General features: G+C 34.3%; 5 protein-coding genes, 1 long non-coding RNA gene and 1 other non-coding gene across 10 annotated transcripts; 4 read left to right on the top strand and 3 right to left on the bottom strand.

Moving 5' to 3' along the window:
* Positions 1–654: 654 nt before the first annotated feature.
* On the bottom strand, positions 655–1,036 carry LOC118679911 (uncharacterized). The gene is made up of 2 exons (XR_004975466.2): positions 954–1,036; positions 655–841 (listed from the first exon to the last, which is right to left on the bottom strand). It is a non-coding gene; the product is annotated as an uncharacterized lncRNA (long non-coding RNA).
* Dcr-1 (Endoribonuclease Dcr-1) lies at positions 836–8,757 on the top strand. Its single transcript, XM_014232616.3, has 13 exons — positions 836–1,538; positions 1,600–1,769; positions 1,824–3,535; positions 3,595–3,891; positions 3,957–4,196; positions 4,275–5,519; positions 5,579–5,711; positions 5,776–7,031; positions 7,120–7,233; positions 7,291–7,396; positions 7,452–8,089; positions 8,157–8,398; positions 8,470–8,757. Exons 1-13 carry the CDS (start codon positions 910–912, stop codon positions 8,636–8,638), a joined length of 6,951 nt encoding a protein of 2,316 aa, XP_014088091.2. The 5' UTR covers positions 836–909; the 3' UTR covers positions 8,639–8,757.
* On the bottom strand, positions 8,740–9,521 carry Srp14 (signal recognition particle 14). The gene is made up of 4 exons (XM_014232618.3): positions 9,388–9,521; positions 9,245–9,317; positions 9,082–9,182; positions 8,740–9,029 (listed from the first exon to the last, which is right to left on the bottom strand). The coding sequence occupies exons 1-4, from the start codon at positions 9,409–9,411 to the stop codon at positions 8,898–8,900; spliced, it is 330 nt and encodes a 109-aa protein (XP_014088093.1). The 5' UTR covers positions 9,412–9,521; the 3' UTR covers positions 8,740–8,897.
* Positions 9,522–9,638: 117 nt separating this feature from the next.
* On the top strand, positions 9,639–11,326 carry Rpt2 (26S proteasome regulatory subunit Rpt2). Its single transcript, XM_014232617.3, has 3 exons — positions 9,639–9,798; positions 9,860–10,831; positions 10,905–11,326. Exons 1-3 carry the CDS (start codon positions 9,796–9,798, stop codon positions 11,247–11,249), a joined length of 1,320 nt encoding a protein of 439 aa, XP_014088092.1. The 5' UTR covers positions 9,639–9,795; the 3' UTR covers positions 11,250–11,326.
* A 140-nt stretch (positions 11,327–11,466) lies between these two features.
* Positions 11,467–12,520, bottom strand: LOC106616127 (uncharacterized). Its single transcript, XR_004975465.2, has 3 exons — positions 12,095–12,520; positions 11,718–12,024; positions 11,467–11,645 (listed from the first exon to the last, which is right to left on the bottom strand). It is a non-coding gene; the product is annotated as an uncharacterized protein (transcript).
* Positions 11,699–15,478, top strand: Polr3F (RNA polymerase III subunit F). Of its 4 annotated transcripts, XM_070106156.1 has the most exons (5): positions 12,999–13,954; positions 14,020–14,195; positions 14,324–14,775; positions 14,830–15,081; positions 15,149–15,478. In XM_070106156.1, the coding sequence occupies exons 3-5, from the start codon at positions 14,383–14,385 to the stop codon at positions 15,383–15,385; spliced, it is 882 nt and encodes a 293-aa protein (XP_069962257.1). In that variant the 5' UTR covers positions 12,999–13,954; positions 14,020–14,195; positions 14,324–14,382; the 3' UTR covers positions 15,386–15,478. The 4 variants fall into 4 exon arrangements, with proteins under 4 accessions (XP_069962255.1, XP_069962256.1, XP_069962257.1 ...); XM_070106154.1 differs by lacking the exons at positions 12,999–13,954; positions 14,020–14,195 and adding an exon at positions 11,699–11,835; XM_070106155.1 differs by lacking the exons at positions 12,999–13,954; positions 14,020–14,195 and adding an exon at positions 11,865–11,942.
* Positions 15,479–15,593: 115 nt separating this feature from the next.
* Positions 15,594–17,045, top strand: LOC106616121 (zinc finger protein-like 1 homolog). Its single transcript, XM_014232614.3, has 5 exons — positions 15,594–15,841; positions 15,901–16,012; positions 16,091–16,284; positions 16,346–16,586; positions 16,641–17,045. Exons 1-5 carry the CDS (start codon positions 15,740–15,742, stop codon positions 16,934–16,936), a joined length of 945 nt encoding a protein of 314 aa, XP_014088089.1. The 5' UTR covers positions 15,594–15,739; the 3' UTR covers positions 16,937–17,045.
* The last annotated feature ends 180 nt before the right edge of the window (positions 17,046–17,225 follow it).

Raw genomic sequence — 17,225 nt, 5'->3', positions numbered from 1 at the left:
TTTTTAACAATTGAAATTAGAAAATTATTAAAAAAGTAAAATATATATTATTTTTGCATAATCTTTCGCATTTTATTATGCATATTATATTTTAAAAAATTTGTATCATAAAAATCGTTTATATGACGAAAAATAATCACGCATATAGTGGCATTTGTTTTTTTTTTTGTTCAAAGTACTTCATTTTTCTCTTTATGTTGATAGATACGTATTTCTGCCAGAGAAAGTTATTATAAATTCTCATTTCTGTTAAATAGCAGGGAATACCACCGAAAATGGTGAATTCCCTGCTCGGAATTTTTCAGCTCTGTTAGCCGTCCTATCGAGCATCATATAAAATTCAATTTGCACCTTCTCGTCCATTTACGTTCTCTGTCTAGACAATATATATTCTTTTCCCGTTGCGAAGTGATTTATTTGAAGCCACTTTGAAGGTGGACTGTTAAAAAGACAAGCGCCCTTCATAAGAAACGTTTCAATCCCGAAAATCAACGATGTTAAGGCTGATATCAAGACAGGTCTACACGTGGAATAAACTTACCTCATAAATAACTTATTCTATACAAGTAGTTATGCGAATACCTTTATTTTGCGCATAGATGTAAAATGTCAATTGCAATTACATTTGTAGTCAGCTGATTTAAATGAAGTTAATTTGTAGCCGGTTTACAAATGGTGTAGATTCTTGAATGTTGAAATCTTTCTTCGTATTTTGACTGTAATAATAAATTTTATTTTGCCCTGGACTTCAGATAGTCATGTTGCTTCAGTTGGTTCATACCAAGAAGAATACTACAAACAAGGAAGAATAACCTGGCCTTTTGTGAAAGTTTGTTTTTTGCTATAAAACCACAACATCAAAAGAATATATATTATATATAGCTATAATTGTTTTGTGTTTATGATAAAATGTCTTTCTATTGGTGTGATAATATTCATACTACGGTTTTTACCCCGCGTGATTATCAAATCGAACTGCTTTCTGCTGCATTTGAACGTAATGTAATTATATGCCTTGGTCATAAGTCTTCCAAAGAATTCATAGCCTTAAAGTTGCTGCAGGAATTATCACGACCAGCAAGATTAACCGCTAAGGCTAATTTATATTTAACAACTGAACGAAATGCTTTATCAATAACTGCTATGATTGAGCATTTGACAAATCTGAAAGTGTACAAAGTGGAAAACTTCGAGGTGAGTGACAAGAGTCAACCGCACATACCAAAAGACTTTCAACTTTATGTTCTTCATCCGCGTACTTGTTTGGAAGCATTGAGAAGTGGAGTGCTCAGTTTGGAGAATGTTCATGTATTAATATTGGAAGACTGTCATGAAGCTGATGTTTATAAGGATTTGCGCACAATTTTTCAGAAACATTTTTATAATTTGAGTACAGAGATTCCGAAAGTGTTGGGCTTGGCAGGTCCTCTACATAGTGCAGAGTGCTCCTTGCAAGAGTTAAATGCAATGTTAAATACATTAGAAGACAGTTTGCATTCTAAAGCAGAGACAGCAAGCGACATTGTGACTGTACTAAGGTTTGCATACATTTGTCAATTTACTTTTAGAAAATATTTGAATGAATGAATTTTTATTTAGATATTGTGCGAGGCCAAGTGAATTTGTTGTTCAATGTATGCCTTATGATCGCGATGAATTGATATCTGTATTAGAGGAGATCCTTTTTACAAGGAAAGCCTTTTTACTAGATCATCGATACGACCCTTTTGAAATATATAACACAGATGAATATTTAGAAGAATTAAAAGGTATGTTGTTATGAGTTTGCAAAATATTTTTGATTGTAATTTTCATTGTTATAGATATCCCTGATCCCAAAGAGGAGCCTATGAAATTTTTAGAAGTTATGCTCTTTGTGCTTCATGAAATGGGGCCATGGTGTGCTGATCGCGTTGCAGTTAACATGTTTCATCGCATAGAAAAACAGAAAATAAAGACGCCACATGAACGTCACTACATTTTGTTGTGTGTGGTCAACACTGCGCTTTTAGAATTTCATGCTATTTGTGAGCAAACATTCAAAAAAATCGGTAACCACAAAGAGCTAGTTGAACGATATTCAAGCCCTAAGGTATTTCGTTTGTTAGAAATTTTACGTTTATTTAAACCGGAAGAATTATTAACTAAGAATGAAGCCATACATAAACTAAGTCAGGATTTAGATCAGATGGATTTTCAAAAACTTAGTCGAAATATTGAATATAGTTGCCAAAACGTTGAGAATGTAACTATGAAATTACAACTAGCATCTCGATCAATTATTGACAACTTGGATCCGATTGTAAAAAATATTTCTGGCAATTCAACGCAACAAAATATACAAATGGGTACATACAAAATAGAAAACTCTACTACATCGAATCGTAGACATGGTGCGGGTGGAGCCCATAGCCGTTTCAAACGTAGACCTTTTAATCGTCGACACATTCGGGACACCGGTGATGAGCTAGATACACTATGTGCAATTATTTTTTGCAATTCAAACTATACAGCGCGTGCACTTTTTGATTTGCTTAGCGAAATGAGTCGCCATGATCCTGAATTGAAATTTCTTAAATGCCAATATACAACTGATCGAGTCGCAGATCCTATCAGCGAACCAAAAGAAGCCGAGGTGGAGCATAGGCGTCAGGAAGAGGTACTGAAACGTTTTCGCATGCATGACTGTAATGTCTTAGTTGGAACTTCTGTGCTAGAAGAAGGTATTGATCTTCCTAAATGTAATTTAGTAGTTCGCTGGGATGCTCCGACCACTTATCGTAGTTATGTGCAGTGTAAAGGACGAGCAAGAGCAGCACCGGCCTATCATGTGATATTAGTTTCACCTGCTTATACTGCCGTTCATAGTAAAAATGAACAACTAAGCAACGAAAGCCACATATATCTATGTAAACTGGAAGATGGGCAAGACGAATATATTGATTCAGATACTTGTAGCGATGAAGAGAAGTCTGATAATAATAAAGTAAATAAATTCACAATTGGTTCTACAAAGGGAATTGTAAAAATACTAAATCCCGAAGTTATTACAAATAAACCACCAACAAAAAGCGTTTTGACATTGAAAGAGATCACGGATGATTTACGGGATTTTAAAAGCGTACATAATGAAACGAATAATGCTAACATAGTAGAAATTGAGCACAACTTGTCTTCAATCATGGAGTTAAAATGTGAAACATCTCTAATGAAAGAAACTAAAAATAAATCAGCAATCAAAGAATCTTTAAACGATTGTTATGAAGTTCTTAACCTTAGTGATGCTATATCAGATATAAGTACTTTATTGAATGGTTCTTTTTCAAGCTCTTTAGTAGAAGACGCATCAATCGCAGCATCTTCAGAATCGGCTTCACCGAAACTCCAAAAAGAGAAACGTAGATTTCAATGCTTCTTTGAAAGTGATAAAGCAGTAGCCAATACTTCCACATATTTCGATGTATCTTTGAGTCAATTAGAATTCACAACCAATAAAATAGTAGAACAACTAGCGGAATATCGTCAAATAGAGAAGGTATGCTAATTATATTGATTGAATTTTAATAAAACCACTAATCAGTATATACATAAAAGGTACTCCTATCGAAATGTGCTAATACTGAGCCCCCAGAAACGGAACATCATATTGCAGACTATTTTAACAAATGTATTAAGCGATACAAGCCTCTGGAACATTTATTGACTGGTGCATCTGTAGATCTTAATACCTCCATAGCTTTAGTCAACAAGTATTGTTCGAAATTGCCAAGTGATACTTTTACAAAACTTACAGCACTTTGGCGTTGTACTAAAACGATTCGATCTGGAGTCGAAGTATATCAATACACAATACGTCTTCCAATCAATTCCCCATTAAAATACGATATAGTGGTATGTTTCAATTCATTAATTTAATGTAAACATTTTAAACTTTTGTTATTGCTTTATTCTTTAAGGGACTTCCAATGTCTTCGAATATATTGGCCCGTAGAATGGCCGCATTACAGACATGTATAGAGCTTCATAAAATTGGGGAATTGGATCAAAACTTGCAGCCAATAGGAAAGGAAAGCTTTCGCGCTATGGAATCTGACTGGGAAAACTTTGACCTAGAAGAGGAGGACGAAAAAATAGTACATGATAACTCTGAACCACGACCGGGAACAACGAAACGGAGACAGTATTACTACAAACGTGTAAGTAGTTCAAACACTTAATAAGATAATAAAAAGTTAGCCATAATATCATTTTATTTAATGCTTCTGTTACTATAGATTGCCTCCGAGTTCAGTGAATGCCGTCCAACTGTAGGTGTACTATGCTTTTTGTATTTGATTGATTTGACACTGCAATGTCCAATTCCGGAGGAACAAAATACACGTGGTCGGAAAATATATCCACCTGAAGATGCGCAACAAGGCTTTGGCATTCTAACCTTAAAACGAATACCAAAAGTCAGTTCATTTCCTATATTTACGCGTTCCGGTGAAGTAAAAGTATCTATTGTTCTTTCAAAAGAGATGGTTGTACTCACAGAAGTGCAGATACGTTGCATTAATACATTCCTCAACTACACATTTACAAATGTATTGCGCCTTCAGAAGTTCCTTATGCTCTTTGATCCAGATTCTACCGAAAATTGTGTATTTATTGTACCTACGATAAAAAGTAGTAGTAGAAAGGTAATCGACTGGGATTTCCTTGAGTTAATTGAAAAAAAATCCAGTATGATGCCTTCTGCGGTCACGGATGATTTACGTAAATCTATTGAATTCGATGCAAATACGTTCAAAGATGCCGTTGTTATGCCCTGGTATCGCAATCAGGATCAGCCGCAGTACTTTTACGTGGCAGAAATTTGTCCACAACTCTCACCTCTAAGTTGTTTTCCTGGGGAAAACTACCGCACGTTTAAGCATTACTATTTTCTAAAATACGGTTTAACAATTCAAAATGTTAAACAGCCATTATTAGATGTAGACCATACCAGCGCACGTTTGAACTTTTTAACACCTCGTTATGTCAATCGAAAAGGCGTTGCCCTGCCCACCAGTTCTGAAGAAACTAAACGTGCCAAGCGTGAGAACTTGGAACAAAAACAAATTCTTGTGCCGGAACTGTGCACTGTGCATCCGTTTCCTGCTTCACTGTGGCGAACTGCTGTCTGCTTACCCTGCATTCTATATCGTATAAATGGGTTATTATTGGCTGATGATATACGAAAAAAGGTTTCACTAGACATCGGATTGGGACTGCAGGAAATCCCCGATAATTTTGAATGGCCTATGCTAGACTTTGGCTGGAGTTTGTCGGAGGTTTTAAAGAGATCAAAAGAAAATCAGAATGTTCCATTATTGGATAAGAAAAAAGAAGAAAGTAGCAATAAAGAAACAAACAAAAGTAATGTCTTCGTGAAAGGCAATGGAGTTGGTGACGAATTGGATAACAGTTATAAAAGCAACCACTCAAAAACGAAAAGTGCAAATGAAATTATTATAGAAGGTGAAAAAAAATTGAAGGTATCTAAAGTATAGATATTTATTTGTTGATATTTACTAAATTTGCGGGGTTTTTTCAGGATAATACTTTTATAGAAATAGGCACTTGGTCCAATGAGATGGCTGACAATATCAATTGCAGTAAAGAGTCTGAGTCAATAGATGAAGATGAGGAAGAATGTTTTAAATATTTCCCATCGAATGTTAGTTTTTGTAAGTTAAAGTTTTGTTATAGTTAACTAGTATTGTAATTTAATATACTTAAATTTATGTCTAGGTGACCAACAAATGCGCTACGGCTCTCCCACTTTCTGGGATGTGAAAGAATCAAACCTAATCAAAAAAGCAAATGGTGTGCTAAATCCGAATAGTGATACAAATAATATTCGAAAGAATTCGTTTACATTCTATGACTCGGATGACTCGTTTGCTTCCAGTTACGATGACAATGAACCTAATAATTATAGTGACGATGACAATGATGGTTATGGTGCTTCACGTATTGCATTCACTTCAAGAAATGAAGCTGAAACAATTGAAACAGCACAAGAGATCGAAAAGCGCAATAAACAAATATCTATAATTCAAGCAACTAATGCGAATGAGCGTGATTATCAGAAGACCAAAAACTTGCTTGTGGGATACAATTTTGTGGATTTGAAACCTAGTATGGAAGCAGAATTGAGTCACTCGATCGCCCAATACACCACATCTACACTACAACTAAAAAATAGCATTAAACAGTCGAGTATGCTTGTAAAATATGATCAACCAGTGGCGTTGAAGCTAAAGAATTCGATAAACTCCACCTCAAATAATACCAATGAACCGCCTTCTATAGATGTGTTTTGTAAACTATTGCCTTATGCTGATAAAAACTTGTTAATGTCTATCTTAAAAGAGCATGCTAACGTGCTAAGCGTATCGGATATAGCTCGGTTAAATGCTGAATATTTAAAATCTCACACTGTTGAGCTATTCGAAATTCAAGGTTGTGGTGATATTTTTGACAATTTCAATGATAAGGACAAGCTGAAGTTAGAACAATCTGGTGATAGATGTAAAAAAGTGATAAAATTAAATTTTGAGAGGAAAGAATGTTCTTCCAGTATAATTAATACGTCCCCCCCCGTAATTGAAAATAACACGAGAAATCATTCTACTGGGTTTAGTTTTGACTATCAACCAGATTTGGTTGGACATCCAGGTCCAAGCCCAAGTATTATTTTGCAAGCTTTAACTATGTCGAATGCCAATGACGGCATTAATTTGGAACGTCTCGAAACTATTGGCGACTCATTTCTTAAATACGCCATTACCACTTATTTGTATATAACATACGAAAATGTTCATGAAGGCAAACTAAGTCATTTGCGTTCAAAGCAAGTAGCCAACTTGAATTTGTATAGATTGGGCAGACGAAAAAAACTGGGCGAATATATGATAGCGACAAAATTTGAACCTCATGACAATTGGTTACCACCGTGTTATTATGTGCCCAAAGAGCTGGAGAAGGCGCTTATCGAGGCCAAGGTCGGCTAAAATACGTTATACTACCAAGTTTTGCAAATATTTATAGTAATTAATAAATCTTTTACATATATATATTTTTTTTATATAGATTCCCCCGCATCACTGGAAGCTGGTCGATTTAGCGAATATAAAAAAATTAACCAGCGCTGAGATATGCGAATTAGTGCGAGAAAAGGCTGACAAATTAGGACTTATTGCTGATGTAAGTAATAATATGTATTTTTCATTCTAGTGGGTACATTAGTATTGTTACCCATAGGCAAGCAATTCCAACGAGAATAACGTCACTCTTGATGAGAGTGGTGATGGAAGTGACTTTACTTGTTTCATTCCGTATAACCTTGTGACACAACATAGTATACCAGGTGAGACAATAGATAACATTTGTTTTAATAACAATAAACTTGAACATTAATTTAGATAAATCTGTTGCCGATTGTGTCGAGGCGTTAATTGGAGCCTATTTAATTGAATGCGGGCCACGGGGAGCTCTTCTGCTTATGGCATGGTTGGGAATACGAGTGCTTCCGTTTGTACATATACCATTTAATCAACAGGAGTCTCGAGCTCCCGGTAGTACAAATCCGGATGAGAATGGCAACATAATAGTATATGGAAAGTGGGTAGCTCCGAAAAGTCCACTCCTTCTGTATGCCCCTAATGCCACTCAAGAATTAGAATATATGCTTGAAGGCTTTGATGAATTTGAGGCCACATTAGGTTATAGGTTTCGCGATCGTTCTTACCTATTGCAAGCCATGACTCATGCTAGTTATTCGCCAAATCGTTTGACAGATTGTTACCAACGGTTAGAATTCCTTGGAGATGCAGTTCTAGATTATTTAATTACACGTCACCTATATGAGGATCCCAGGCAACACTCACCTGGTGCATTGACGGACTTACGATCAGCTTTAGTAAATAATACTATATTTGCGTCTTTGGCCGTTCGACATGGTTTTCACAAATATTTTCGCCATTTGTCTCCAGGTCTAAACGAAGTTATCGATCGTTTTGTGCGTATTCAAAACGAAAATGGACACAGTATAAGTGAAGAAGTAAAAGAAATTTTCACAGTTTATACTTATAGTTGTAATATTAATTAATATTCATAATTGTTTATAGTATTACCTACTTTCGGAAGAAGAGTGTGATGATGCTGAAGATGTTGAAGTTCCAAAAGCATTAGGTGATGTATTTGAGTCAATTGCGGGCGCTATTTTTTTAGATTCCAATATGTCGTTAGATGTTGTATGGGAGGTGTATAGCAATATGATGAGACCGGAGATTGAACAATTTAGTAATTCGGTGCCGAAATCGCCCATTCGAGAGTTACTAGAATTGGAACCAGAAACAGCTAAATTTGGGTAATTACAAACTAAGACTTGAGATCTAAAAAATTTTCTATATTTTATATTTATTTTTTTAATTTTGGTAGAAAACCGGAGAAACTGGCTGATGGGCGTCGTGTGCGTGTTACTGTTGATGTATTCTGCAAGGGTACTTTCCGCGGTATTGGCCGCAACTATCGTATAGCGAAGTGCACTGCTGCGAAATGTGCATTGCGTCAATTAAAGAAGCAGGGTTTAATAACGAAAAAGGATTAAATTTTATATATATCACCAAAAAAGGTATTACGTGTTTACGTACCCCTACTATATATTTTAATTAGTCTGATTTCATGTATGCTTCAATATAAACGAGCAAATAAAGTTTTTTTTACCAATGTGCTTTTTTACACCAGTTAAAAAATTATTTTTATTTAATTCAAAATTACCCTGTTAAAGCCTATATTTTAGATATTAATAGCAGTTACTGACAGTTATTATCCAATTGTGATAATTTATATAGTTGTTTTAGATACATTTATCCTTTTGCCGCCTTTGATTTGCTCTTCGCTTTCTTAACACGCTTCAGACCATCCATGTTGCTTTTCATGAATTGACCATACATATTAATCATTCTGGGTACATCTTCTTGCCGCACTATAGTAGATATCTAAAAAAAAAATTATGTTATTTTACAAACAATAAATTAAATTAGGATTTACTTTTTTTGATTTTGTTTGTGCTCGCATAAGGCACAAATATACTTCAGGTTCGGGTATATCTGATCGTCCGTCTCGGGGGTTCGGTCTATTTTGGCCATTGTCTGGAAAATTAAGTTAAAGTTTACATACAGCTTATGACAATAAAAATGTTAAAAGTGCATACAACGTTTGAATGTTACGGAAAATGAAGAGTCCTTCTTCGCAGCATTAGCAAATTTTTCTAACCGGATTATAAACTGAAAGGAAATTAAATTTATTTAGAAAATTTACTTTCAAATCTTGTAAAAAATCAAATAATATATTAACCGAAGAATTGTCTAGTAAAACCATATTCGTATTCGTATGCAAAAATGTATTGAATTTTTGACAGCTTTTTGACAACTATAATTCTCTTTCATTTTAACATGCGTTCGCTTTATTGATAATACCAATTTAATTTAGCTTACATACAATATGTGCAGTATTCAACAATTACATAATAAATACATTAAAATTAATAAAAATAATAATTAGAGTTAAACAAATGTTTTTAAACGTATTGATTTATTAACAAACAAAAAAGTAAAAACAAATTACCAAAACCGTAACAGTACTCTAAAATGAAATGTCACTGCAGCTAACTTCATGTTAGCTTAAAGTGACTTGTGAAAATTGTTTGTCCGTTCAGTCAGTTTAACCATTAATTAAATTTGAGAAAGATTTAGAATAACAAATATGGTAAGTTATTATATTTTCAAATGTCTATCTTACGCAAATATGTAAATAACAAATTTATTAGGGTCAAAACCAATCCGCCCAAAGTGGCTCAGGAGATAAGAAAGATGACAAGGATAAGAAAAAGAAATACGAACCTCCAATTCCGACACGGGTAGGAAAGAAGAAGAGACGAGTAAAGGGTCCTGATGCCGCTATGAAACTACCACTAGTAACTCCACATACCCGATGCCGTCTTAAACTTCTGAAGTTAGAGCGAATTAAAGATTACCTAATGATGGAAGATGAATTCATACGCAATCAAGAACGACTGAAGCCACAAGATGAAAAGAACGAAGAAGAACGTTCGAAGGTCGATGATCTACGTGGCACACCCATGTCAGTTGGAAACCTTGAGGAGATTATTGACGATAATCATGCTATTGTTTCGACGTCAGTGGGTTCAGAACATTACGTTAGTATCTTGTCATTTGTAGACAAAGATCAATTAGAACCAGGATGCTCAGTGTTGCTAAACCATAAAGTTCATGCTGTAGTCGGTGTTCTTAGTGATGACACGGATCCAATGGTAACAGTCATGAAACTTGAAAAGGCGCCCCAAGAAACTTATGCCGACATTGGCGGCTTGGATACACAAATACAGGAAATCAAGGAGTCTGTCGAATTGCCATTAACTCATCCAGAATATTATGAGGAAATGGGTATTAAACCACCGAAAGGTGTTATCTTATATGGTCCTCCAGGGACTGGCAAAACATTACTTGCCAAAGCTGTGGCCAATCAAACATCTGCGACTTTTTTGCGAGTTGTGGGTTCCGAGCTGATCCAAAAATATCTGGGAGATGGTCCAAAATTAGTACGTGAGCTTTTCCGAGTTGCTGAGGAGCACGCACCTTCTATAGTTTTCATAGACGAAATCGATGCTGTCGGTACAAAACGTTATGATTCAAACTCTGGTGGTGAAAGAGAAATTCAACGTACTATGTTGGAATTACTTAATCAGCTCGACGGATTCGATTCAAGGGGTGACGTTAAGGTGAAAAATTTTAACTTTATTTTCTAATATTTTGATAATTAAAACAAGAAATATCAAATTTTATGATTATTAGGTTATTATGGCAACAAACCGCATTGAGACATTAGACCCTGCTCTTATACGTCCTGGTCGAATTGATCGTAAAATTGAGTTTCCACTTCCCGATGAAAAAACGAAGCGTCGAATATTTACGATTCATACATCTCGTATGACTTTGGCAGAAGATGTAAATCTAAATGAGCTAATTATGGCTAAGGATGATCTATCCGGAGCGGATATTAAAGCTATATGCACCGAAGCTGGTTTAATGGCATTACGTGAACGACGTATGAAGGTTACTAATGAAGACTTCAAAAAATCTAAGGAGAGTGTTTTATATCGAAAGAAAGAAGGAACAGTCGAAGGATTGTATTTATAAAACCATTTATTTCTTAAAATAACACATAAATATCTAATCTACATTTTGTGAACATAATAAATTAGTTGTTAAAGGAAGGGTTTGCTTACAATTATTTGCTTCAGAATTATTTTAAATAACAATTTTAAAGTTGGTAAACCGTATTCAGGCATTCTGGACTTTTATTAGCCGCGTGAGTATGTTTTATATCTGTCGCAATGTGTACTATAAAGTCATATAGAGATGGTTCGGTTACAAGTCTTTAAATATTTCTTCATTATAAATTTCCAAATTTAGAGAAAGCGCATTATATTTCTCAAGTTCGAAACCCGTACGCAACCCATCCGAGTATCCTTTGTTAAAGGCCATTTGTACTGTTTCTTCTTTTCCATCTGACACACCATCGGCATACCTAATCTACGAAATATTTATTTGACATTTATAAAAAGTATATAGGCAGCACTGATTAGCAACATTGTTAGTTCATACATCTTACTGTGATGTGTTTGTAATTGTGGTTCTTACTTTAGCTAATTTGGTGCGGATTCTTTGGTAATTATTCTCGGTAATCTTTCTAAAATCCTCATCATCGAAAGAAGATTCACGGGTAATTTCCATTTTTTAATTGTACGATAAGTTATTGCAGAAAATGTGTTATAAATTGTGCTCCACGAGACTATAGAAGTAAACCTTTTCATTATGACATTTCTGGAGGTGAATAGCGGCCATCTTTATTTTACAGTGATAGCAATGCAGTGTTGTATGCCAACGTAGTAATATTAATTGAACTAAATTCCTAAAGTATAAAAAATTGTTGGCTTATGAATATCATATTTATATCATCTTAGTTGAGTATAAGGTATTACATTGTAATTTGAATGAAATACAGCTCTGGTGATTGTTGTAGCGACATAATTGTGCCGAGTTGATAGTCCTTGGCCGAATAAAATCCGGCTCCGTTCCGGTTACGCAGACCTGACTGTCGTGAGAACGGTTCAACTTTGGTGGTAATATTTCTCTAAAAAATCACTCTTTTAGAGCATTGTATACATCTACAAGTAACTAATCCTAAGATTTTCACTAATACACACGCAAAAATATCCCACTTGGTACGGGTTGCCTCGAAAATTCTACTACTAAAATCACACTTGGTACGGGTTGACAATCAATATTCTGATACTAAAGTCACACTTTGTACGGGTTGCCAACCAATATTCTACTACTAAAACGTCCAAATGACAGAAATCTGCTCTAGTGTGTTGCCGTGTTATGTTTTAAAATTTATAACTTTAAGAATGTTTTTATTCCAGATGCAAATATTTTTGGGTTGTTTTAATTCCTAAAGATTAAATTTACATAGTATTATTTAAAATATCATTTAGTGTATTGAAATATTATTAAATGTTTCCAATTTTATCAAATATATTATTGTGTAACGGTGATTTAGAATATTTTTTATATTTATTCCTTTTTTGTTCAAATATAGAGTTCCTGGGGAACCGAACACCCAAAAATGATCGGTAACGCACCTATATTGCAAGCTCAGAGGTTGTGAGGAAAAGCAATAAATATATAATAATCTTTTGTTTCGAAAATATTCTTGAAAGTTTTCATTAATATTCTCCATACCAAATACATGTTCACAAACAAGCCTTTCATTTACATCTCTGTGTCAAAAAAAAGGCAGATTCGATCAGGTGATCACGGCTGTTTCACACACATAGGAAAACAGCTGATTCTTTGGCTACTTGTAGGTTTATACAATGTTTTAAAGCACTTCAAACTAAAAAGTGAAAAATATAAACTGACAGTAATAATGACCGAAAAATACTTGTATTACTATGAGGAAAGTATGGTATACTTGATATACGAAAATTGCACAAACCATCCCAGGCTTTTCTCCCTATAATACAAGTACCTAACTCCCGAGTTGGGTAAATAATACTGTAATAGAGAAGGCGCAAATGTTAAGAAGTACTATTTTGAGCTTTTCACAAGAGGGAACATCGAAAAATACAACTTCGAACCTAAGAAATACACCACGCAATGACTAAAACGGGGAAAGACTATAAATAAACACAAATAATGTTCTTAAATGAATTATGAGCATGCTGATTTACATTTGCATATTACCAATAAATCATAATTTTTGTAATTTAAAACAATCCTTCAAATTATATAAATGGATTATTGGTTAAACGCATATGCAAAGAATAACAATAAAACAGTAGCTAAACGGCGGCGTTCTCACACTGCAATACGAACGGTGCATATATACATATGCACAGATGTTCTTTGGTATGCGCATGAACAAAAATTAAAATAAAAAAGAAAATAATTGACTTATGGAAAGTAAATGTAAATTATAAGAATAGAATTAAAATGTCATTTAATAAAAATAATCTACATTCTCTGTATAAACATACAGGTGAAGCAAGTGAAAGCGTTATAAAAAAACAGAGAACGTTCTCTGAAAATATAAATTGTCAAGCAAAGCGAGTCAAGTTGTATGTGAATGGGTCATAATAATCCAAAGTAGCACAATGACATATAGCGGAATGGCAGAAAGCTGCCTGACTCGAGAACGAAATTTGCAATAACAAAAAGAAGCTGCTAATAATAAGAACAAAAAGTTGTAAAGGAGAGTTCTTGGTATTCGACTGATCGACTAACCGGATAGGGCATTGTTGAAATAATAATATAAGGTTTGCAGTATCCGGATAGTTGTAAGTAGTCGACTATTCACTTAACCGTTAATTTTCGACTATCACGTTAACGATTATTCTAATAGTAAGCGTTCATTCAAAAAAACAAAACAAAAATCGTCGTTCTATGGCGTCGTTGTATTAGTCGGTTAATATTCATATGAACAGTACCAACCGGATATTCGAATAATTGATTTTCAGACTATTCGTAACATTTTAAGAGCCCTCATGTGTAACCAAACTATACTGACGTAAACAAAGTGTAGGTATTACGTATACATTTGTAGATACTGATGTATCGATAATAGACAAATAGTTGTTTTAAGATTTGTATACTCTCGCAACATATTTATATTAAGTGTTTAATGTCATTTCGTTGTTGTATTGTAGGGTGGAGGTCCATGTTTTGGATATATAAATTATAATTGAACTGGTAAAAGTAAACAAACATGGCTGCCAATGACATATCCGATTTAATATTGGTTATAATTCAGAGAGTTGTAACTGGAGCTTCAAATGATGATCTGGTTAAGGGATTACCAGAAGTAACTGCGCAAGCTCGAATGGAAAGTTTGAATAAATTGTTACAACAGGGCACTATTGAATTACTTAAAAAAGGTGACAAGCTCATATACCGTGCTAAAGATCCGAAAAGGAGTGCATTACCCAAAGATGCCGATAATGAGGAACGAATAATTTATGGTATAATTGAAGAAGGCGGAAATAAAGGCATATGGATTCGTGATATACGCATGCAATCAAACCTTAACATGACACATTTGAATAAAATTTTAAAAAATCTGGAGACTAAAAAACTGATTAAAGCAGTCAAATCCGTAAATGTAAGACATATCTTAAAAGTATTCACAGTTTCCTGTTGATATATTTCGTTGTAGGCTAGTAAAAAAAAGGTATACATGCTGTATAATTTAGAACCAGACCGCACAGTAACTGGCGGTGCCTGGTATCAAGATCAAGACTTTGAGGCTGAATTTGTGGACGTCCTTAATCAGCAATGCCTAAGATTTTTACAATTGAACCGTGAGAATGCAGAAAAAAAACGTGAAGGTCCCTTGGCACTTAAACGGTTGTCTTGCTGTTCCGTGAAGGAAGTTCATAAATTTATATCAGACTTGGGAATAAGTAAAGTACGAAATTTAGGAATATATATACATAGAAAGATTAAAAGAATAATCCTACAATTATTTTCATTAGGTTCATTTAGATGAAGATGATTTAGAAACTATCTTAAAAACTGTCGTTTATGATGGCAATGCAGAGCGTATAATGATGCCCGACGGTTCTTTTGTTTATCGTGCCATTAATGCACCTCTTACTGCCCCCGGCCTTGTACAAATACCTTGTGGGATATGTCCCGTTATAAGAAATTGTTCAAAATGTGGGGATGTAACACCTAATAAATGTATTTATATGACAGATTGGTTGGATTAATATTAATAATAAGTAAATCATTTTAATATCTATGTATGTATGTATACATATATTTAAAAATAAAAATTAAACGAGTTGAAATAAACCAAACTATGTCACTAAGGTTTATTCAAGTCTACCCACCCTACTATTAGCCGCTGTACGTGGCCGTCCACAGCTGTCGTCATAGACCGCTGTCAAAATAGAACGAAAGCAGAATAAAAAATACATTACAGTAAAAGCATTTTCGCTGCTGAATTCTTAAAAAAATAAATGTTTGGAATAACAAATCAGTGATTACGACTTGAAAATACCAACTACTTGATGTTGAACAACATTGTTGAGTTTGTAAAAAATCAAGTATCAATATAAATTATGGGTCTATGCAAATGTCCAAAACGGCAAGTGACGAATCAATTTTGTTTTGAACACCGAGTTAATGTATGTGAAAATTGCATGGTGCAAAACCATTCTAAGGTAATTCCTTTGATTCTTTTAAACGCTGAACAATTAATATAGTTTTCAACTTTTTGCAGTGTATTGTTCAATCATATCTTCAATGGTTACGCGACAGCGATTACGTCTCCAATTGTACATTGTGCTCTTCAACACTTGAACAGGGTGAATGTGTACGCTTAGTATGTTACCGTATGTTGTAATTAAATAAAAGTTAAATCGCAATTTTTGTTCCTTATGCTAGTCATATGTACTTTTATTTGGTTGCAGATGTGTTTCATTGGGATTGCTTGAATGTGAGACAGTCATCATTGCCAAGTAATACAGCGCCACGTGGTCACCAGTGTCCAATTTGTGATATTGAGATATTTCCGAATTTCAATTTAGTGTCACCCGTAGCGGATGCGTTGAAAGCATATTTGTCAAAAGTGAATTGGGGACGAAATGGATTAGGTCTTTCTCTTGTAAGAAATATATATGTATATTTCCACTTACTGTGTTTTAATTATAATTACATTAATTTAGTTGCCTAAAGATAAGTCAGCCGAGTCGAGTTCGAATTTTAAGAGTCAATGTACATCTACCACAGTAGCTGGACCTACCCAGTCTGCAGCAGTTAGTAACATGACCAAAGTTCATCATTCCGTAGGTATGGAGCGTTTAAATGATAATGGGATATTTTCCACGCAAACTATGCGTCATGATAATCCCCATTCTGTTCTGTTAATGGACGCATTTAGTTTACCAGTTGAAAAAAATGTTCATGGTAAGTAGGCATTTAAAATTGTTTCATATTTGAATTTAATGATACCCTATATAGCTAGTAGCAGACGTCCTTTACTGCCCCGTCAGTCGCCTATTGGTGGCACTGATCGTGATGAAAACAAATATAAACGGCGCACAACTTCAGAAATATTTTCACGTTGGTCACGTCGGTTCTATGCGCCCTCTTCTCGTCCACCCTGGCGTCGTACTTGGTTTCTGGTAATAAGTGGTGCATTAGCATTTGTAGTACTCATATACTTGATGGCACTTGTTGGACGTGGCAGTGATAATGAATCTAGCCATGATAGTTGGGATGACCCGAATCCTAAACCAGATGTTCATTATGAATAAAATTAAAATGTTAATGTAATTTTCTGATGATTTAATTTATATAAATCTGAAATCCGTAAACCTTGAAATTAGTTACGAAATATATATTTTTACTAAATGTGTGCAATTATATGATTATAGATTACTAATTATTGATTTTTGGATATTATTAACTAAACTTTGTTAAGGTTGAAATAAATTATAATAATTTCCAAATATTTACAATCAAATTTATAAGAGAAGTCTTCTCTAACTGAAAAAACTGAAATGTTTTTGTATGTACGTACACAGGTATCCATTAAAAAAAATT

This window comes from Bactrocera oleae, chromosome 2 (genome assembly GCF_042242935.1).
Source record: "Bactrocera oleae isolate idBacOlea1 chromosome 2, idBacOlea1, whole genome shotgun sequence".
Classification (NCBI taxonomy): Eukaryota; Metazoa; Arthropoda; class Insecta; order Diptera; family Tephritidae; genus Bactrocera; species Bactrocera oleae.
The sequence above is the reverse complement of the archived record's forward strand: the minus strand, read 5'-3'. Positions and strand labels throughout refer to the sequence as shown.